The 22,930-nt window shown below is 46.2% G+C and overlaps 1 protein-coding gene across 3 annotated transcripts in view; it reads left to right on the top strand.

Moving 5' to 3' along the window:
• The first annotated feature begins 14,930 nt into the window (after positions 1 to 14,930).
• The window catches only part of C1QTNF7 (C1q and TNF related 7), a 54,983-nt gene continuing 46,983 nt past the window's right edge, over positions 14,931 to 22,930 (top strand). The window contains exon 1 of one of the 3 annotated variants that reach the window (XM_033160756.1): positions 14,931 to 15,023. Coding sequence is in view for 1 of the 3 variants with exons in the window: in XM_033160754.1 (XP_033016645.1) it covers positions 15,350 to 15,416 (67 nt within the window). In the remaining 2 variants the exon portion in view is untranslated. Of the gene's footprint in view, positions 15,024 to 15,047; positions 15,417 to 22,930 lie in introns of those variants that run through there. The other 2 variants (XM_033160754.1, XM_033160755.1) reach the window with 2 other exon arrangements.

The following is a 22,930-nucleotide window of genomic DNA, read 5'->3' as shown; positions in this document are numbered from 1 at the left end:
AGCTGTTCCGCCTGGCCTTTGGTCTGGGCCCAGTTTGACCCCCCTCTATGGAACCCTATAAGTTACCTCTTTGGCCCTTTTATCGGCTCATGTGGGACCAACATGGATAGCTGGCCCTGATGAATACTTGAGGTTCCCAACCCCTATGGCTGTAATTCACGGGCAGTCATTTAATTTTATCCTGATTCTAATTTTAAGCTGTATTTTAATCAATTGCTTGATTGTGTTTTAATGTATTGATGTTAGCCGCCCGGAGCCCAGTCTTGGCTGGGGAGGGTGGGGTATAAATAAAATTTACTTACTTACATGACATCAGATGACTGACAGGCCTGCCCACACCTGTCCAAGGTGACCCAGAGAAGTGGCTCCTTCTGGGTTCGGCCTGCTTGACAAAAGTGGTTGCCTGCCCCCCCCGCCCCCGCTGTAGGGACAACAGGGGCACCTTGGTGGGGATGGTTGAGCCGTGCCTCAGCAAGTACCCAAGGATGCTAATCCCCGTTCCCACGTGGCCCTGGTGCTCCTAGGTCCAATTCTTCAGTTACAAGAATCCTGAGGAGACCTTGCAGAGGTCTTGATGGGATGGGCCAAAGCTCCATCTTTGCCTGAAGTGAGACTGAAGAAATTTTGCCATCTGAAATTCACCAAAATTATTCACCAACATAATTCACCAAAATCTCTTATCTGGCCCATATCCCACAGTCTTCCCAATTTGTATGATTTATTAGCATATAATAATTAAGCTCTTGCAACTGTGTCTTAGAATGAGCTATTCTCTTATTTTAGGAAGCTTCAGCAGCTGCTGGAGGCCTGAGATTGATGGAGCAGGGCAGGAATGCCAAAGAACAAATGGGAAGAAGGGGAAGCATTAAGCAGAACCTACAGCAAGGAAGTTTAAATCAGAAGAACAACACCCGACCCTTGTTCTGAAAGAACCTGGCTGCAGGGAGGTATCACTTTTCTGAAAACAGGTCTGGCACCATCTTGTGGAAGTTAAAAGAAGTAACTGCCTGGCCAGCTAGCAGGCGTATATTGCAATAAGGATTTGCTCCGTGGCTCTTCTTCTCTGTGATGCCCTGGTCTAGGTAGAATTAAAAGGGCAAAGAAGCTCAGACTGGCATTCATGGGAACTAGAAGCAGCACCGAAGGCCAATGGTCGGGGTGATGTTGGGGTATGCATGTTCGTCTGAAGGATCACAGTCTCCCCACCATGATATATAGGAAGGTGAGTATGAATACATAAGAGATATGAAAAAGCAGCCGTTACTCAGGATCAGCACTTTGCAGATCGGCAAAAAAACTGCATTTGTGGGTCATACTAAAGATAAATCCAGCCCATCACTCTATTTCTCAAAATCCACTGTAGTTAGAATTTGCCTAAAACTGAAAATCAATGGAAATGTGTGGGTGTTTTTTTTAATTTACATTTATAGCTTATCACATCCTGAAGGATTCAGAAAGGTGTGACAAGCAAGACCTCTTATAAGCAGGGAAGAATCATATTGAACCTAACTCACTAAAATTTCACCGTCTTTCCCCAATTTAATTGTAATTTCCAAGACTAACTCAAACAGGCAGGTCTTACACTACTTCTAAAAATATACCGGGTACTCTGGATTTGGGTGAATCTCCCATGGGTTAAACCACAGAGCCTAGGGCTTGCTGATCAGAAGGTCGGCGGTTCGAATCCCCATGACGGGATTGAGCTCCCGTTGCTCGGTCCCAGCTCATGCCAACCTAGCAGTTCAAAAGCACGTCAAAGTGCAAGTAGATAAATAGGTACCGCTCCGGCAGGAAGGTAAACGGCATCTCCGTGCGCTGCTCTGGTTCACGAGAAGTGGCTTTATCATGCTGGCCACTTGACCCGGAAACTGTACGCCAGCTCCCTCGGCCCAGTAACGTGAGATGAGCGCCGCAACCCAGAGTCAGACACGACTGGACCTAATGTTCAGGGGTCCCTTTTACCAATGGGAAGAAGTTCCATAGCTGTCTCTGAAGCTTCCATTATGGTGAGCATCTTCTGGGGGGGTCTCAGAGATTGTAATAGGAAACAAGTAATGAGGTTGTCTCTTGTGCATGTTAGAACTATGGCAAGTCATTTAGAGTTTTTAGGAACCAGTGAGAGAACCCAGGAATTTTGAACAGAGAGACAGACAAACTCCAGCCAAAGCCCCCAAACCACTAAGAGCATTTTGTCTATGTAACAGGGTCTCCACACATATCGTTCAGATGCAGATCACAGATCTCTCCATCTCGCATGTTTTTGTTGGGGGACATGCATTTACCTCTGTGCCCTCTCATAAGCTATATTAGTGTCCCAAAACATCATTTTATGATGCAGTTAGGGAGTGGATGAATCTCTCAGTTTCAGTTTCCTGTTTTTCAACCTTAAGTTCAATCATCAGACAATGCTGTTTAGATTATTGGCTTTGTTTGACTTTGGATTTTTCTCTTTCCCCGCTTAGGAATCTTTTCAGGATTCTAGAAGAAGTTTTGAAATTAGGTCTTTTCATGGCTCAAGTAATCAATTTAATGATTTTAAACAGCAACAATACCTTGCCAGTCTAAGACCAGAGCTAAAGCTATCTCATGTTGCCACAAAGCAGGAAAATGGGAAGGTCAGCTGTGATATTGTGCTTGCTTACAACTTATCCTCCAAGCTCTGAAACAGTTTTCCTTGGTCTTTGAAGTCCTAATCTAGATGGAGGAGATGCTGGTGGCAGCAACCAGCAAAAATGCCCCACACAATGTCCTGTTCCTGTATGACTCTTGGAAGCTAGAGGAATCCTCCTGTGAAATTTCATAAGAGGTATTGTATAGAGAACCCACCCTTTGCAGATACTGCAATCCTGGCAGGGGAAAAAAAACATTAACTTTTGCTTTCAGATAAGCATTATTTTGCTGGAAAACCTTCCACAGACTTTAATGGGGTGGAAAAACCTTAATAAAATTTTAGTTGGTGATCAGAGCTTCCCCAAACCAAAGAAAGCTTGTGCTTCACAACAAGCCTGAACAAAGCACATTTACTACTACTACTATTTTCATCAAAATTGAAAGAAGTATATGATATACTTTCTTTGCGGAAAGGGGTCAAAGTGCCAATTGCCAGTACTTTTTACCTTGCTATATCTCGGGCCATTTTTACCAGAGCAGTTTGAAATCTGACACTTTCACAGACCACCTGCCAAGTTTCAAGTCATTTGCTCAAAGGTGCCATTTATTGTTGCTGGCATCCATCTGCCTTGGGAGGCAATGAAAGAGTGAAAGGGTGAAGTCAAACCGCTGGAGAGTTACAGTGCCTGCTGTGGCTGTAGAGACCAATACAGGAGAGACGTGTTTTATTAAGGCTTATAATGATGGGACCCTGCTGGGTCTTAACTATATGAGAACTTCTGTTGGGCTGTGTATGTGATAAAGGGGAACCATATCGGGGTGATATGTGAAAAGGATCTAGGAGTCTTGGTAGACCACAAACTTGACATGAGTCAACAGTGTGATGCAGCAGCTAAAAAAGCCAATGCAATTCTGAGCTGCATCAATAGGAGTATAGCATCTAGATCAAGGGAAGTAATAGTACCACTGTATTCCGCTCTGGTCAGACCTCACCTGGAATACTGTGTCCAGTTCTGGGCACCACAGTTCAAGAACGGTACGGACAAGCTGGAACTTGTCCAGAGGAGGGCAACCAAAATGGTTCAAGGCCTGGAAACGATGCCTTATGAGGAACGGCTTAGGGAGCTGGGTATGTTTAGCCTGGAGAAGAGAAGGTTAAGGGTGATATGATAGCCATGTTCAATATAGAAAGGATGTCATCTTGTTATGTACTGAGTTGAATAGGATCCAAACTGCAGCAGGCTGACTGGTCCCAGAACAATAGGATTGAGATTGCAGCAGTCTGATGGTCTGCAGGAGCCACCAATCCAGCTCCAGGTGGAAGTGAATCCGCATTCCGATTGGCATACAGGAGTATCCCGGAATTAGCCAATCACGTGGGGCCCATTGTGTAAATAGTGTATATAAAGCAAACATTTTGGGGGAACTGCATTCCTCACTACTATGAGCTGAATAAAGAGCATGAAATTCACCACTCGACTCCGAGTATCTTTCACTGGCGACGAGGATGGGATCCCGCTGAGCTGACTGCCACACACAGCACCGCAGCAACGCCACCTGCCGCACAGCTGCCTCGCACCGTGTATCCAGGCTTCAGCTCCGGGTCCCAAGGAACTCAAGATGGCATCGGACAGCAGCTTCTCGCCGTTCAACCCAGCATCAGGAGACTGGGTAGGATACGCCACCCGTTTCACCTTTCTTCTAGAAGCTAAAGGGGTCACCAACGATGCCAAGAAGAGGGCGATATTCTTCAGCGTCTGCGGAGAGGAGACCATTCGAAATCGCCCGGGCTCTCCTTGCGCCTGATGATGTCGCTACCGTTCCTTACAAAACAATAGTGGAACGGCTGAAAGGGCACTTCTCGCCACAGCCCTCGGTGGTGGCTCGTCGAAATGCCTTCTATGCAAAGCGGCAAGCCCCTGGGGAAACCATAACGGGGTTTGTGACCTCCCTCCGCCAAGCCGCTCGGTTCTGCAACTTCTCAGAGTTGGAGAACATGCTGTGTGACCGTCTCGTCGGTGGCCTGAGGGACGAGAAGCTGCAACGACGCCTCTATGCCAAGAAGGACCTAACGTTCCAGGTCGCTCTGGAGGAGGCCCTGGCAACAGAAGCCGCCGAGAGGTCGATGCAAGAGGCACGGCCGAGCATGCCGTCCCAACCAAGGGTCCACCACGAGGACCTCATCGACAATTCAGGATCAGACAGGGAGGAGGTGCACAGAGTACAGCGGTGCACTCAAGCTGTGCACACACCACAGCGGCCTCGACCAGAAGGAGGGAACTGCGCAAGCTGCGGGGGGAGAATCACGAGAGGAGGACCTGCCGTTTCCGCAATGCCGAGTGCAGGCAGTGCAGAAAATCAGGCCACATCGCCCGGGTGTGTCGGGCTCGGCCCCTCCGACGGCAGGCATCAGATGACCGCCCCAAGAGCCCCAGGTCCCGGGGCCCAACGCACCAAGGCAACTCGACAGAGACCACGGACTACCAGGTATACCAGTTGCCCCACCCCAACATAGAGAAATTTATGTAGAGGTACAGATAGAGGGGGCCCCGTGCCGCATGGAGCTGGACACAGGTTCAACCCTATCCATAATCTCGGCACGGACTTTAAGGAAACTGTGCCCTAGTGGGGGTCCCAAACTCAGGCCGGCCCCATTCACCCTCCGGGACTTCCAGAAACGTAAGGTCCCCACAATGGGGGTGGGGACCTTCAGGGTGCAATATCGAGGGCGGACGCGGCAACTGGACTTGCTCGTGGTCAAGGGCTCCTACGTTAGCTTACTGGGATTGGCATGGTTTGGACCACTGGGGCTAGCCGTCACCGGGGTGAACCGCACTAGCTTACAAGTGGATGTGGACGCCATATGCAAGGAGTTTCCGGCAGTTTTCGATGGGAAATTGGGACAGTATACGGGCCCCCCCATTGCCCTACAGCTGGACCCCCGCAGTACGACCTGTCAGGCTCAAGGCCCGCCGGGTCCGTTCGCCCTGAAACCCCGTATAGACGAGGAATTGGACCGGTTCGTGGAGCAAGGAGTGCTGGAGCCTGTGCCTAATGCCACCTGGGAAACCCCGATCGTCACACCCGTCAAGCCTAATGGTTCGGTCCGCATCTGCGCAGACTACAAATGTACCATAAACAAGGCTCTCATGGCCCATGCATACCCAGTGCCAGTGGTCAGCCATGTCCTCGCCACCCTGGCTGGGTCAAATTTTTTTGGCAAGCTGGACTTGGCCCAAGCCTATCAACAGCTGCCAGTAGATGAAGCCACAGCAGAGGCACAGACGATTGTGACGCACAGGGGAGCGTTCAAGGTAAAGCGGCTGCAATTCGGTGTCAGCGTGGCACCAGGCATATTCCAGAATCTAATGGACTCGCTGCTTAAAGGGATTCCGGCGTCACCCCCTTCTTCGATGATGTGTTGATTGCCGGGCCCACGGCAGAGGAGTTTGAGGACCGCCTTCGCACCGTTCTGCAACCGTTTCCAGACGGCGGGTCTCAAGGTGAAGCGGGAAAAGTGTCTACTAGGAGTGCCTCAGGTGGACTTTCTGGGATTTATGGTGGATGCAGAAGGGGTCCACCCGACTGGGGACAAGGTACGGGCCATTTGTGATGCCCCAGCGCCCAAGGGCAAGACTGAACTTCAGGCCTTCTTGGGGCTATTGAACTTTTACCATGCCTTCCTTCCCCATAAGGCAGCAGTAGCAGAGCCCCTACACAGACTCCTGGACAAGCGGGCCCCTTGGGTGTGGGGCCAGCGCCAGGAGGCCGCATTCCAGGCAGTCAAGGACTTGCTCGTCTCAAACTCGGTCTTGGCACACTTTGACGAGAGGCTGCCGGTGGTGCTAGCATGCGACGCCTCACCCTACGGCATCGGCGCTGTCCTTGGACACCAACTCCCAGATGGAAGAGAGGTGCCAGTGGCATACTTTTCCCAGACACTCACCACAGCCCGCGGAACTACTAATGGGCCGGCGCCTCGCAATCAGACTGGACCGCCTCCACCCCGACAGAGCTCAGGATGAGGTAGTGGTGGGTGAAGGCAGGAACCCCCAGACCTTTGTGGCCCAGGATCCAGTGTATGCAAAGAATTTTGGGGCAGGCCCGGCATGGGTACCCGCCACAGTCACCAGGGTGACTGGCCCCGTGTCATACGAGGTGCTAACAGAGGGGGGGCATGCTGGCGCCGCCACTGGCGACCAGCTACGGCGACGATTCCCAGGAGAAAACCAGGAGGAGGACAGGTCAGAGGAGTCCAAGGGAACAGTGGGGGCATTGAGACCCGTAGAGCAGGAGGGGCTGGCAGGGGAGGCAGAATCAGTAAATACTGAGAGGACCCGTGAGGCCGAAAGGGCACCGGAACCAGAGCCACGACAGAGCAAGCTGGTTGCGAAAGACCAAACAGCCCCATCACAACCAGCAGCCTCGGAACACGAGCCAGAACCAGAACCCCTGACTAGGGAACAGCCCAGGCCGCAACGCACACGTAGGCGACCAGCGTACCTTGAGGACTATGGATGCAACCTCCCAGGCACTACTGGAACGTAGAGGGGAGGGGTGTTATGTACTGAGTTGAATAGGATCCAAACTGCAGCAGGCTGATTGGTCCTAGAACAATAGGATTGAGATTGCAGCAGTCTGACTGGTCCCAGAACAATAGGATTGAGATTGCAGCAGTCTGACTGGTCCCAGAACAATAGGATTGAGATTGCAGCAGTCTGATTGGTCTGCAGGAGCCACCCAATCCAGCTCCAGGTGGAAGTGAATCCGCATTCCGATTGGCATACAGGAGTATCCCGGAATTAGCCAATCACGTGGGGCCCATTGTGTAAATAGTGTATATAAAGCAAACATTTTGGGGGAACTGCATTCCTCACTACTATGAGCTGAATAAAGAGCATGAAATTCACACTCGACTCTGAGTATCTTTCACATCTAGAGGAGGGAGAAAGGTTGTTTTCTGCTGCTCCAGAGAAGCGGACACGGAGCAATGGATTCAAACTACAAGAAAGAAGATTCCACCTAAACATTAGGAAGAACTTCCTGACAGTGAGAGCTGTTCGGCAGTGGAATTTGCTACCAAGGAGTGTGGTGGAGTCTCCTTCTTTGGAGGTCTTTAAGCGAAGGCTTGACAGCCATCTGTCAGGAATGCTTTGATGGTGTTTCCTGTTTGGCAGGGGGTTGGACTGGATGGCCCTTGTGGTCTCTTCCAACTCTATGATTCTATGTGGAGGCGTCTTCTTCTATTTGTCCCCGTGCCAGTTTCAGTTTGTTGGTAAGTTTTTCTAATAAGTCTGTTTCCCATACTATTTGATACCATTGGACCATGCTTACTCCTGACAGGTCTCTCCAGTGTCTGGCTTCTGGCTGCTGAGAGCAGGTGGGTTATGAGCTCTTTATAGTTCGAGTGGGCATTGTTGTCTTGGAAGATGTTCAATAGGGCCAGTTCTGACTTCTCACCACCAAAGAAATACAAGCGAATATTAAAGAGAACCCACACAAGAGACGCTGACACAAAACCCCACACATACAATAAGTAGAACAGAAGCATTGCCACCCAACCCCACCCCATTCACCATTCCCCCTCCCCCTTTCCCCCTTTCCTTCCTAATGTAACACTATTGTCTCACAACAAATGAAACTGATCTGTAGAAAACGGAAAAAAGACATTGCACATACTTTTGTAAACCAAGAAATAAAATAAAAATATATTTAAAACAAACAAACTACTGTATATGAGAACTTCTGTGTTCCTATATTATAGGAGCCAGTCCCAAACTCCCACAATGTTGTAATCTCAGCTATATACTTAACGAAGTGTGAGGGTTTGAGGGGTTTTTTAAAAAATAAACACTTTGCCACATCTCTCTTTCTCTGAGCCTCCTCCTCTGCGCAGCCCCCCCCCCCCGCCCCCCCAACACCCGCTTTTACGTTTGCAACTATATTCTGAAGACCGCTTCCCTTTGTGCCTGCCTTGTGCAACCCTTAGTCAGCATTTTTAAGCATGCCACCTCCAGGGAGAAATGTTCCTTTCACAAAACATCTCTTCATTCTCAGCATGAAATGGCAGGCCCCGTAGCAACAGCAACAGCCATTTATCAGCTGCAAGGCTTATTTTGTTCTTTTTTCTTTTTCTTTTTTTCTTAAAGATCTTTCATCTCCACTCAAGTAACGCTGGAAAAAGTAAGAGCTATTTACTGGGGGAGGAATCGTGCCATGAGAAAAAATAAATTAAAACAAATTAATTACCTTTACCATGATGTGCTGTTAGACACCACCCCAATCCTGCCAGACTCTGCACCTTCATTTACTAAACACCACCGCTTGGCTTCTAAGCTTTGCCTCCTGCATCTCAGAGTCTCAGCCTCCAGAGAAGAGTAACCCTAGTAACTACGATATTGCCAGATATGTAATGAGAATGAAACCCATGCATTACTATCTATTTGCTATGGTTGCCATATGTCCTCTTTTTCCAGGACACGTCCTCTTTCTCATGGGTAGAGTCATCATAGCAATCCATAGTTAAAAGTATATGTCAGCAAATGCGTCCTCTTTTTTGCTCTTCAAAATATAGCAGCCCTACCCTTTCCCCTTGACTCATGGGCCACAGCTGAGGCCCAGCTTCACCACGCAGTCATACCCTCCATCATTTCTCTACTGAAAATGATGATGTCCTAAGGAAAAGCGGGACATTCCAGGATCAAATCCGAAACTGGGATGACTTCTGTAAATCCAGGACTGTCCCTGGAAAACCGACATTTGGAAGGTCTGCTCATATAAGCTGGTTTCCATTAGTCTTCCACAAGGAAGGGAATTCCACGAAAGACTGGCATTTTTGGCTAAGCAAGGAATCACCAAGAGCAGTCTTCTTCCTATTGCATGTACTATTCCAGAAATCAAATTAATCAATATTGCTCATTCCCCATGGCCAGATTGCTCCAGTATTTTATTTTTTTCTGGAATGAGTCTTACAAAGTATTCTTCTTGCCTGCCTCTAAAACAGGAGTGATTAATACACAGTTTGGGAGTTTTAAAAAAATGCCCCACATCTGGGTGTTTTTTTCTGTGCTCACCCTTTGTTCCCCCCTCAAAAAAAAACCTATAACACCATGTTATGTATTATATTTTTCCTTAGTCATCTGAGGATTACACTTCATGCATCTGATGAAATGCACTGTGGTCCACAAAGGTTTATGCCATAACAAGCTGGTGCTAAGAGATTCTTTGTTGTTTTGCAGCAACAACATGGAAATCGTTCGGAAATATTGTGTCTTTTTAAAAATTACCACTAGAGGACAGTCGTACGCAGAAAGCAATCAGAAAGAGTATTTTGCCCTCCTATGAAACAGCCAGTCAGTTATGCATGAAATGTGCACACGTCTGATCATCATGGGGGTAACATGCGTGTTGTTGGCATGCTTTATCGCAGATTGTTTCATTGCAGGAATTTCTTAACGTTTCAAGCCGTTGCTTAAGTCTACAGGTAGCTCATCTTTTTAGTCTTAAGACTATTGTAACCTCTGGAAAGTTAATTTTTTGGAATCTGAATCCATTGACAAATGGAAAGCCAGAAAACATAGTGGGGGTGGGGCGTGATTGGTGCAGATCCTGCACAGTGGAACTGAACATGCACAAAGTCCCTACCATTTGATCTAGAACTTCCTGGGAAGTATCAACTCCCTCCCATGTGCACTGTCCCCATGCAGAATGGTCTGCGAGTCATTTCCTCCACTGTTGCTTAGTGTGAGATATCCCTGGGCCATGTGAGTTTAACTATGGGCAGCCATGGCTGCTGTGCCCAGCAAGTCTGGAGACCTGAGAGTGGAAGGTGAGCTGGGAAACAGACATCAGTTCTGCCTTGCTCTCCAGCCAGCTGTGACTTGTGCTAGTACCATTAGAGAGAGTGTCCCCGTGGTGAGTATACACTAGCAATAAGCCATTTTGGGGTAGACAGCAGTTGCCCCCTGCCCTCCTGCTATCAACAAAGGTCTGGTGGACATGGATATCCCCTCCCTCCACCACCACCACTCCGTCAACGGGAATCATAGAATCATAAAATTGTACAGTTGAAAGAGACCCTGAGGGTCATCTAGTCCGTTGTTGTTCAGTCGTTCAGTCGTGTCCGACTCTTCGTGACCCCATGGACCAAAGCACGCCAGGCACGCCTATCCTTCACTGCCTCTCGCAGTTTGGCCAAACTCATGTTAGTAGCTTCGAGAACACTGTCCAACCATCTCATCCTCTGTCGTCCCCTTCTCCTTGTGCCCTCCATCTTTCCCAACATCAGGGTCTTTTCTAGGGATTCTTCTCTTCTCATGAGGTGGCCAAAGTACTGGAGCCTCAACTTCAGGATCTGTCCTTCTAGTGAGCACTCAGGGCTGATTTCTTTAAGAATGGATAGGTTTGATCTTCTTGCAGTCCATGGGACTCTCAAGAGTCTCCTCCAGCACCATAATTCAAAAGCATCCATTCTTTGGTGATCAGTCTTCTTTATGGTCCAGCTCTCACTTCCGTACATTACTACTGGGAAAACCATAGCTTTAACTATACGGACCTTTGTCGGCAAGGTGATGTCTTTGCTTTTTAAGATGCTGTCTAGGTTTGTCATTGCTTTTCTCCCAAGAAGCAGGCGTCTTCTAATTTCGTGACTGCTGTCACCATCTGCAGTGATCATGGAGCCCAAAAAAGTGAAATCTCTCACTGCCTCCATTTCTTCCCCTTCTATTTGCCAGGAGGTGATGGGACCAGTGGCCATGATCTTAGTTTTTTTGATGTTGAGCTTCAGACCATATTTGCGCTCTCCTCTTTCACCCTCATTAAAAGGTTCTTCAATTCCTCCTCACTTTCTGCCATCAAGGTAGTATCATCAGCATATCTGAGGTTGTTGATATTTTTTCCGGCAATCTTAATTCCGCTTTGGGATTCATCCAGCCCAGCCTTTCGCATGATGAATTCTGCATATAAGTTAAATAAGCAGGGAGACAATATACAGCCTTGTCGTACTCCTTTCCCAATTTTGAACCAATCAGTTGTTCCATATCCAGTTCTAACTGTAGCTTCTTGTCCCACATAGAGATTTCTCAGGAGACGGATGAGGTGATCCGGCACTCCCATTTCTTTAAGAACTTGCCATAGTAGTTTGCTGTGGTCGACACAGTCAAATGCTTTTGCATGAGCTACTTGTGGCAATGTACATTCGCCACACTTTTCACGTAGGAATTATGCCAGGTTGTACCAATCCACAGAGTCAGCCATAATGCAAGGAAGACAGGGCAGTTGTGTTATGAGTTTCTGAATGCAGATGTATTCAGTTTGTAGAGCACAAGGGAAATCACAGATGCTGACATCAAAGACTGAGGCATATTTTATGCCACAGAGTCACATTCCTCCCTGCCAGACACTCGCTGTACATCAAGACACTCACTTGATTCCCAGTGCTGCTCCTTGCGGTGGAAATTACTTCTATAGCCCTGATTAGAACCTGCTGAATCTCAGAGATTCTTGGAAAGGGAGAGAGCATCCCTCCAGAAGACACAGCTGCTTGCCACATGAGCCCATTAAAGACAACAACTACTAAGGGTATCATGATGGTTTGCAACCTCTGATACATTCACCTCCAGCTGCACATGTCCCTCTGTTGTTTGGGCTTATTTTATTACCCTCTTAGTCAAGAAAAGCATCTATAAACTACGAGGGAAATGCTGGAAAGGAGTCGCGATTTCCCTTTTTTGTGTAGTTTTAAATTCTTACTTTTAATATGTTGGTGCATTTATATATTTCAACTGTGAAGCGCTCCACTTGCACTACTTCAGAAATGATTACCAACAGCCTTGTAAGGTAGACTATTATCAATTTCACTTATTGCCCCGTCTCAGGGTTTGGATCAGATTTTTTCAGGGTTTTTAGCTTCCTCTTCTAGTCTCGAATTTGGAGAAAATATCAGGGTGACAGGGCAGATATCACAAAATAAGATGTTAAAATTAAGAAAACTTAAAAATCATTCAAAAATATTGACATTCTGAACAATGAGGAAGCAAGCTAAACCTCCTGTAGGATATTTCACAGCCTAGGGACCACCACCGATAAGGCCCTGCTATTAGTCACTTCCCCACAAGTTTCACACAATGGCGTCCTTGCCAGCAGAGCCCCCTCTGCAGATCTTTATTAACAGGATTGCAGATACTCCTTCGAGTTTAGGGGCCCAAGTCATTTATTGTTTTATATGTCGGTATCCAAATCTTGAATTGGGACCAATAGTGAAAGGCAACCAGTACAGTTCATGCAGGAATCAGGCAATTTCAGTAAGATATATAATATCCCAGTCTCTAAGTTACCAGAACATGAATTGGTTTGTCAATGTTATCAGGATCCAGGAAGCAGCCAAACCAGTTGGATCTCGGCAGAGGCACTCCTGGCTACTGAAGCCAGCTAGCAACATTACGTGACTTTAATGGCATTTAATGACTTTATGGCTTAAGAAGGGATTTGAATGAGGCGGTTGACACCAGCTGGTTTTAAACTGAAATTACAGTCACACCAATACCCTGCTGTGGCCCGAACAGCTTGCAACTCACCAAGCACAAGGCAGCTCCCCGCCCCCTCCAAAATCTCGGCATTGTGGTCTTTCAGGTATTTGAGAACCCACAGACCCCCACATACACTAGTTTTCAGGGGTTGGAGCAAAAATATTTGCGTGGTGGAATGACAAGGTTTTCAGCAACGTTTTAAGGCCCATTCTTGGATGAATTTGAGGTTAAATTACAGAAAAGAAAAGCCCAATATTCTATGTGCTTGAGTTAGCCAAGCATTCATGAGCAAAGTGCTAATGTCCCTCAGGCCAGGAGCGAAACTCGGCTTCATTTCGCCCAGGTCAAAGACCCAGTTAGGCACCCCAACATACACAGGCTAGGAGCCTCAGTGTTGCCCCCTAGAGGCTTCACCCAGGGCAGTAAGAGCTGTTAACATCTGGGCGCAGCTATGTGGCAAGGCTCAGTCTTGATTTGGTGTTTGGGGCTGGTTTGAATAAAGGCGAGGTGGAGTGGGGGAAACTCATTTGTTCCTTTGTTGTGGGCAGATCAATAGAAGGTAGACCTTAGGATCACTGCGAATCCTAACTCAACAGGAATGGAGGACCGATTAAGATGATCCACGCCAAAGACTGATGGACCCAGACTGTTTCCAGGAGATTTATTACATCTATTACATTGAATTACTGACATGTGTCCTACATGGAGCTACCTTTGGGGAACATCCAGGATAGTGCCATATGAAGTTGTGTCGCCTTTGACAGGAGCCAATTGTTTGGAGCATCAGACTTGGTCAGTACACCATCTGCATTGACTTCTGGCTCATTTCCAAACTCAGTTCAAAATCCTCCTGAAAGCGAGATGAGCACTGCACTGCATAGTCAAGTTTGACTGGACTTAACCGTCCCGGGGTCCTTACCTGTATCAATCATCTTTTTGTATAGCGGCCAGTGGATGGTCTCAAAGCAGGAGTCCCCAGCAGTCAGTCTCCTGCAAGCCTGGCTGACTGCACTCTCTGATTCAAGCGCACCATCTAAGCTGCAGCGCCGGCTGGCCTGAACGCCCAGTCAGCAGACCTCAAGAACTAGTCCTTGTCTACCGGACCCCATAATTGCCTGGCTGCAAGAGAATGCTGCTTAATTGCCTGTTTCTGGTCCCGCCTGGTTTTGACTATCCACATGCCTGTGGGACTTCTGGGCCTTGTTTGATGTTCTGGAAATGGACCTCTTTCTAGTCTTGACAATATACCTACCCACTTGGTAATTGTTTTTCTGGAGCCCAGCATATACAATGTGTAGGAGCAGGTGGGTGAACATTGGTAAAACCAATATAGATATACTGATGAACAATCAGCCTGAGGGTTAGAGGCGGCTGCCATTCAGGCTGGGGACATGTTGCTAGGAGAATAATATTATCTTATTTTATTTTATTTTATTTTTTACAGAGAGTTAACCCTTGTCCCCAGCTTTGTACCTACCATTTTCTAGAATTAAATCACCCACCATCACACAGCTGCGTTAAACAAAACAAAACAAAAACCCAAAAGAAGAACATGCTGGCCGATCTCCAACTTCAGGTCTCGTCTGGCCCTGAGCCAGCCTTTACGGATGATCCACTCGTTTGGTTTTCATTCGGAGCCTGGAGGTTTGTAAGTCTTGTTTCGAAACCCATCACCATTCAGCTTTGGCCAGAAACAACAGGAGTTTCCCTTCTTTTATGTTTTTCTTTTCACAGGAGGAGACGATTTGAATGATTGCATTTCCCAAATATTATGTCACAACTGTTATGTTGCGAGTGCAGTATATGGTGCACCAGCGGAATCTTACACAGGTCTACTCAGAAGTAAGTCTTCTGGAAGCCCTTGAGCTCCATAGGGCTTGCTCCTAGGTAAGTGGGTCTACGATTACAGTCTAAGTGCTGTGTTACTTCAAGCAGGCAGTGAAGCAAGCTTCTTGCCCCTTATGCAGTGTGCAGGGACCTCTTTCCTGCATTTAAAAGTAAAGTTGACAGTTGCTTTAAATTAGAGAGGCTGGCTCAAGTTCAAGGCAACGAGTGGGTGTTTATTTAGCTGAAGAAGACAGTTGCAAAACTTGGGAATCAAGCTGCAAATGAATCCAGAGAAACCTATTATTTGACAGAAAGACACCTCTCCTTGTTTTTGGAAGGACTTTTGCTCATTTGGTACAGCTATATTTGCGTGAATTTTAACCAGTATGTTGCAGCTCCAAAGGAAACATATGGTTTTGCTGGGAAAGCTGAGATCGGTGGCTCCGAAGCAAGGTAAGAAGAAAGTGGCTTTGTTGCAAAACTTTTTCAAACAACAATTAATGAAGGGGACAAAAATGGAGAGGGCTTTGATTTAAAATGCAGGTTTGTACAAAATAATAGCTGGATTCCAGTGCTGTAAAGTTGCTGCAGAAGTTGTGTATATCTTGTCAAACGCAGAGTTGTATATCCCAATAAATAGGAACATTCCTTTCAGAGCAAACAGGGCTTGTAAGAGCCCTCTGTTGTACAAACAGAACTTGAACAGTGTATGGCAGAAGGATTTGCATTTTTGCAAGTAAGTCCCACTGTGTTCAGTGATTCTATTTGGGAGGTGGTGGACTCTCCTTCCATGGAAGTTTTTAAGCAGAGGTTGGATGGCCATCTGTCATGGGTGCTCTAGTTGAGACTCCTGCATTGCAGGGGGTTGGGCTAGATGACCATCGGGGTCCCTTCCAACTCTACATTTCTATGATTCTATGAGACTGCTGGCTAAGGCTTCAATCCTTGTCCTGCTTATCTGGGAGTAAGTCCTAATTGAATTCACTTGGACTTACTTGTGAGTAGATATGGTTAGGATTGTGCTGTAAACGTGCTTCAGATTACAGCTTTAATTATATTAGGTACAGGAAGTTAACATTTGAAACTTCTGGATTTCAGAGAAGGGGCTGGGTTTTTTTTTTTTTTTAATTGCACAAAACCTTTTGGATGTTGCTATAAAAGTTTGGGTTTGGTACTGAAAGTAAGTTTCTCCATTAATTAAGGGGAGGAAATGGGTGCCTTCATATATTATATATGCATATTAATAGAATGACCCTTTGGAGAGGAATCTGTAAATGGTGAAGAACATTATAATTTTAAAAAAATAATTAAAGGGGACACAATACAACCAAAGTTAAACACCTTTTGTGTTCATTTGCTTTCAATGAGAATTGAGATCAGCAGGGTTTAAAACTGCTCAATTGCTCTTTCCTTCTCTCTCTCTCTCTCTCTTTTAAAAAAAGGCATACATATTTGGTTTGGCTTCTCTCATTCCTTTACCAACTGACTTGAATGTTTCTGGTTTTGCTTTCCCATGAAAGATGTGAACATAATTCCAAACATTCCCTTTAACTCAGTTGCTATGGCTCCTCATGCACTTGTTTTTCTAACTGCTCTGTAAATACAAAATAAACTATAGGGCTATAGCAAAGTTTGAGCAATCCCAAAACAGTTCTCTCTCTCTCTCTCTCTCTCTCTCTCTCTCTCTCTCTCTCTCTCTCTCTCTCTCTCACACACACACACACACACACACACACACACACACACACACACAGGCTGGTCAGTCAAGCATCATTTGAGACATCTATCACAACATGTTAAAGCAGCAGAACTTACCTAGCTCTCTTGACATTTGAAGGATTGCGGCTGCTTAACACTTGGTGGGAGCGAACATGCCAGAATGAAAGGAAGTCTTCCATTCTCTGCTCACACCCTCTTACAAAGTGTGAGATGTAGGCTGTGTACACATGAGCATTTACTTTGGCACCTGTGTGCTCCCACTCCTCCTGTTTGAAGCTGCGTACACATGCAGTTGGCCATAACCCAGATGTTTGCCGTAGTTCCTTGAGAAATACTCCTGTTGGAGTCTTCCCCCTCAAACCAACTTCCATTCAACTTGAAAATATAAGTCGCAGTTACAAACCCTCCAGGTGTCCCTATTTTCCAAGGACAGTCCTGGATTTACACAAGCCATCCCAGTTTCTGATTTGATTCCAGAATGTCCCACTTTTCCTTAGGACGTCCCTATTTTTACCGGAGAAATGTTGGCAGGTACGTAGTTATCAGAGTCATCTGAAGGCAGCCTTGCATAGGGAAGTTTTTAAATGTTGAATGTTTTATTATGTTTTTATATAAGTTGGAAGCCACCCAAAGTGGCTGGAGCAACCCAGTCAAATAGGCAGAGAATAATAATAATAATAATAATAATAATAATAATAATAATATATGTTCCTATTTTCATCGGAGAAATGTTGGAGGGTATGCCATTAAGCTGAGGTGTGTATATCTGAGGCAGCCATTAGCATGTGTGCAGAGGACAGCTTCATTGAATAGGCATTTGGGAGTGTTGCAGGTGCAGGAAAACAAATAAGCTAATGTGTGTCAGGTGTGTGCAGTAACAGCCTCGCTACATTTTAAGCCACTATAAATCTCAGTGAGAGATTTATAGCTCAAGCCTATACATGTCTACACAGGCATAAGTCCCATCATTTTCAGTAAGGCTTACTCCCAGGTAAATTATATACCATTTTGTTCTATACAGTACAAGATTGCAGCTTTCTTTTACTTAATAACCAGGGCAGCAAACAGTCAGTCAGATTTCATTGTCATTATAAATAAATTGACAATTTAAGCCCAAGGCCTAGTTTATACACTCAGTAGAATCAAGTACTGTAATAAAACTTTCCCTGGTCTGTGTGACTTTAGACTGCAGATTCCCCGGGGGAGAAAAGAGTCTGTCTTTGTATATCTGGACGTTCCAAGGGTGCCTTTTCAAACACGAGGGGATTTCAGTTAGAGGGTGCGCAGTTTGAAAGCATGCACTTGCATCTATTCGAAATTAAATGTTTTAAAGTTGTGCATCTGAAGAGCATTGGTTAGTTTCCCCCCCCCTCCTTTTTGTACCTAACTATAAATGAGAGCAGAGGTGTGAGTCCTTAGCTTATAGTCACCTTGATGTGCACACCTTATTTGGGTTTGTTTTTTTATAAGCAAAGCAATTTGTTCCTTCCTAGATCACATTTTGCCACCTTTTGAAATAGCTTCTATAACTGTGGTGGGGGCTAGAGACCCCCACCACATGGCAGAGATCTATGCATGTACTGATGCACACATGTAGAGACCCTTCACATCATGCTAAATCAGGCCCTCCCTTAAGGAGGCCACATATTGCGGTGAGACCTAGAAAACCGACACCCTGCACTGTGAGTGGGTTACATTGGTCAGCCACAACACCCAATTGGAAGATCCCTCGATGCTGGGTTAAATCTGGCCAATGGGGTGCAGTCTAAATGGATTGAGGGACCTATATATGCCTATGCACATGTCCCAGAGCTTCCTCTTTCAGTGCATGCATCGGAACACCCGCCCACCTCTCCCTACTTTTAGGGGTCTTGTGCTTGACCTTCCTGTGCCATCGTGTGTCATCTGTCGTTGGGACAGGGGCACAGCAGGAATTTTCCCCACTTGGCTGATTGGCTGTTGCCATTTGGGTTTCGCCTGCCATGTAGCAAATCGTCACAACTTGTAAGGTTGCGGATAGGCTCTGGTTCAGGTGATAGGGGTGGCAGAAGGGTCTCTCTCCATCCCTATGTGAAGGGTATTCCATTAAAGGAATCCAGGGACTCAATGGTTTGGTCAACCCCTGAGAGGGGGTTGTGCCCATGCCTGAGTCCAGTGGGACATTTGGGTGGCAGAGATAGCCTGCTCCCAGCTTTCCACTATCCAGGTGTTTACCCTTGGCTGACCTATGCTGGAGCCCTGGGTCAGCACTACCTGAAAGGGTGCAGGGAGCTAGTTGAACCAGATCCTATGCAACCAATCACTTGCTGTAATCAATAAATTTGTGGCCTAAATTCTGCCAAAAACCAAACTAAAATTTGAGTCAAGTGTGAAGTTATTTAGGGGGGAGGTCTCTGGGTCTGAACACACAACTGAAACATTTGGAACTGGAGGCGCCTACTGTGTGCAGGACTAACATTTGCTCTCCATGCCTACATGGGAGCAGTCTGACTCTCGCTGATCTTTAGCTCCACAACAAGTCAAATTTTAGCACAGATTTCTGCATCTCAAACCTCTTTTGAAAGGATAGAAGACCAGGACATCCCCACCCCCTGGTGAGCTGGCAATCCTAATTTAGATTCAGGCAACTTAATGGTTTGTTACAATAGTCAGTGTGTGGAACCACCAGTAAGTGGACTATGCATGCTCTTCTGAGGAATCATAACATGGTCTAAACCAGGCACATCCAACTCCCAAGAGACTGCCATCTATTCCCACTATAAAAATACAGGCAGTGATCTGGGCTTGCTGATTGATCAGAAGGTCGGTGGTTGGAATCCCTGCGACGGGGTGAGCTCCTGTTGCTCAGTCCCAGCTCCTGCCAACCTAGCAGTTCAAAGGCACGTCAAAATGCAAGTAGATTAATTAGGTACTGCTCCAGTGGGAAGGTAAACGGCGTTTCCGTGCACTGCTCTTGTTTCAACAGAACAAGTCATGCTGGCCACATGACCCGGAAGCTGTACGCTGGCTCCCTCGGCCTATAGAGCGAGATGAGTGCCGCAACCCTAGAGTCGTCTGCGACTGGACCTAATGGTCAGGGGTCCCTTTACCTTTACCTTTTGGGAGGAGGGTTGCTCAGAGTCGATCAGGGATCGATCAGGAGCACCGTTCCATGGAGATCTCGTTGATCCTGTGATTGACCGGGAATGCCCCTGTGATCGACCAGTAGATCGTGATCGACCTGTTGGACATGCCTGGTCTAAACAATTTCATTCAAACCACCTTAAATTGAATTTCTAGAGCCGTCCTTCATGAGAATAGGGCGGGGGGGGGACTTCCCCGCACACAAATATAGAGGATGTTGGAGAAAGTTGCTTTCTCCCTGCTATGCCTTTCTTTTATGTGCAGGGGGAAGCTTGAACAAAGAAGCATTTTCAAACAAGCTGGAGAAATATGCAGCCAAATTACCTGTAACAGCTGCAGCGGACTCACATGTTTAAACCTGAGGCGGCCCCAGTCATGTAAGAAGCAGGCAGTAGGGGTCTCCCTATACGTCCCAGTGTTTAGAGCCAAAAGACCAAGTATAAGCTCTCATGGACTCTGCCCATGAGTAGACCTGGGCTTCAATTAAGCAGACAAGTCTGCCATTATATATCTACTTGATCCCAATACCAACCATGGGAAAGTGCAGTCTTCATAACTGAGTCACTGTCAGGGGGAAAGGTGGGACATAAATGAATATCATCCTCATCAGAGGCACAAGCTTAGACATCCTGCTTTTGGGGGCTACCCACCTGGCAGCTAAAGCTAGCATTGCTTCAATGGTGACACTGAAATGTGTCCCCCGAAAACGCCTGCCTAGAGCCCATGATGGTCAGAAAAGAGTATTTTGCTTCCCTGGGCATTTTTCTGAATGACTTTGGGGTTTCCTGCTGGTTTAGTGCTACCAGTGCTGGTGCTACTTTAACATTTGGCTTGTCTTTATTTATATAACCTATAATCTGTCATGCTAGTTTGGTATAGCTTTCCATCACAGATGCTCAATGTGTAGTTTAAAAACAGATAATTATCACAGGAATAAGTTAATCTCTTTAAATTTGATGTTGTAGGCTAATTTGAATGTAGATGATGGAAAGCTGGAATAAAAGTATTTTAATTAAATAATAGCAGACTTCTACAACCCATCTTTTGCTCAGCTGTGTCACTTCAGACTGGGGAGTGTTACCTGCAGCCCTAACCCTGCAGAGTACAGGTGTGCTTAAAGAAAGAAGAGATCTTTGCTGTCTATATAAAACTAACACCCCAAAGGATAGATTTATAGGCCTGTGTTTTCTCCGACTCACCAATTTTCTTTAGGGAGGGGGGGCATTTCAGACACCAAGTTTTCCCACCTGCAATCTGAAGAGGTGCAGGTCCATCACACACAAGTCTCCTGATATATTGTAGATTAGCCCCTGAGTCAGGCAAAAGGTAGGTTTACTAAAACTTGTAACAGCTGTTGAGGGCTGCATGCACAGGTTGTTACCTTGTCTAGCCCACATTTTACCAGCTTCTCTGCAAGGATACCATGGGGCCCTTTGTCAAAAGCATTCCCCTGAACCACCAAGCTTGTAACTCTATCAAAAAAATAAAGAAATGAGATTTGTCTGGCATGACTTGTTTTGTGAGAAACCCATAGAACTGTAGAGTTGAAAGGGGCCCATAGTCCAACCCCCACAATGCAGGAATATGCAGCTGCCTCTACAGGGATCAAACCTGCAATCTTGGAATTATCAGCACCATGCTCTATAACCAACTGAGCTATCATGGAAAGTCATGAGGGGTTTGGGGTTTTTTTTTTGCTGGAAAACATTTAGAATGTGTTCCATCCATTTGCCCATACTACCAGTGGTTTTAAGCAGCCAGGGCAGGCAAAAATAGAGAATGCAGGTGGGAAGGCTCAAGCTTCCAAGAATCTTATCCACATCCTTGGGCGGAAAAAGCTGCAAAGTTACCCACACGAACAAAACCAGGCAGAAACCTCCAGCACATCCACTAACTCTACAGTCAACTTGAAGTCTTAGGTTGGAGCAGATGGGTGGGAGGGGGGTTCTGCCAAGTGTTTTGCAAACTAGTCACCATGGGCCTCTCAGAGTCCTACTCCACCTCACAAAGGCCAGGAAATATATATGAGACCCTTCATCACCCCTCAGAACTGCTTTCACCGCCAATGCTCTGCAGATATAATTATAGTGATGGGTGGAAGATTTCTTCACTTCAGCCTTGAAATAAGCTTTCAGATGAGTCTTAATCCATCTGTCACCCTTGTGTTTTCAGCATTCCCACCAGGAGATGTTTGTAAGCTCTCCCAATAATATCAGAGGGTTTTGGGGGTGGGGGCGGGCTCCAGTCCCAGCACTATCCCAGAGACCCCTCCTGCCGTCTGAGACAGTGACACCATTGGTTTTCTCATTTGGATCTGGTGATAGATCTTTTGTTATCCCATCAATGTTTTAAAGAATCAGAATGTGTGGGTGGTGTTCCAAGATATACCAACCCCTCATGTCTGTGTCTAATTCCCCCTGTTCCCTACACACCCCTGCCAAAAAAAAAATCAGAGACAAGAGCTATGTACTTTTTCATTATTGCTACAATCTTCTGCTGCTTTTTTTGATAATGATGACCTCATGGCTAAAATTGCAGGACATTGTATCCTTTCTGCCTAAGGGATAAAATTATAATGTTCCAACTGCCTAATTTAATCTAGAAACTTGTCCCCATTCATGAAGAGATCTTTTATGGTGAAATTTTTGCTCCCAGTTTTGTCCGTACTGCAAAATACCATGATGCTGTAGCCTTAGGGCAGTGTTTTTCAACCACTGTTCCGCGGCACACTAGTGTGCCGCGAGATGTTGCCTGGTGTGCCGTGGGAAAAATTGAAAAATTACTTTATATATAGTCAATATAGGCACAGAGTTAAATTTTTCAACATTTTTTAACATTTTCTAATGGTGGTGTGCCTCGAGATTTTTTCAATGAAACAAGTGTGCCTTTGCCCAAAAAAGGTTGAAAAACACTGCCTTAGGGTGAAGGCCGGCCAATCAATCAATCAATCAGAACAGGCTTCCTCAAACTCAGCCCTCCAGATGTTTTGAGACTACAATTCCCACCATCCCTGACCACTGGTCCTGCTAGCTAGGGATCATGAGAGTTGTAGGCCAAAAACATCTGGAGGGCCAAGGTTGAGGAAGCCTGAATAAGAATATTGCTGAAAATATAAAGAGCTGTAT

This window comes from Lacerta agilis, chromosome 9 (genome assembly GCF_009819535.1).
Source record: "Lacerta agilis isolate rLacAgi1 chromosome 9, rLacAgi1.pri, whole genome shotgun sequence".
NCBI classification, from domain to species: domain Eukaryota; kingdom Metazoa; phylum Chordata; class Lepidosauria; order Squamata; family Lacertidae; genus Lacerta; species Lacerta agilis.
The sequence above is the reverse complement of the archived record's forward strand: the minus strand, read 5'-3'. Positions and strand labels throughout refer to the sequence as shown.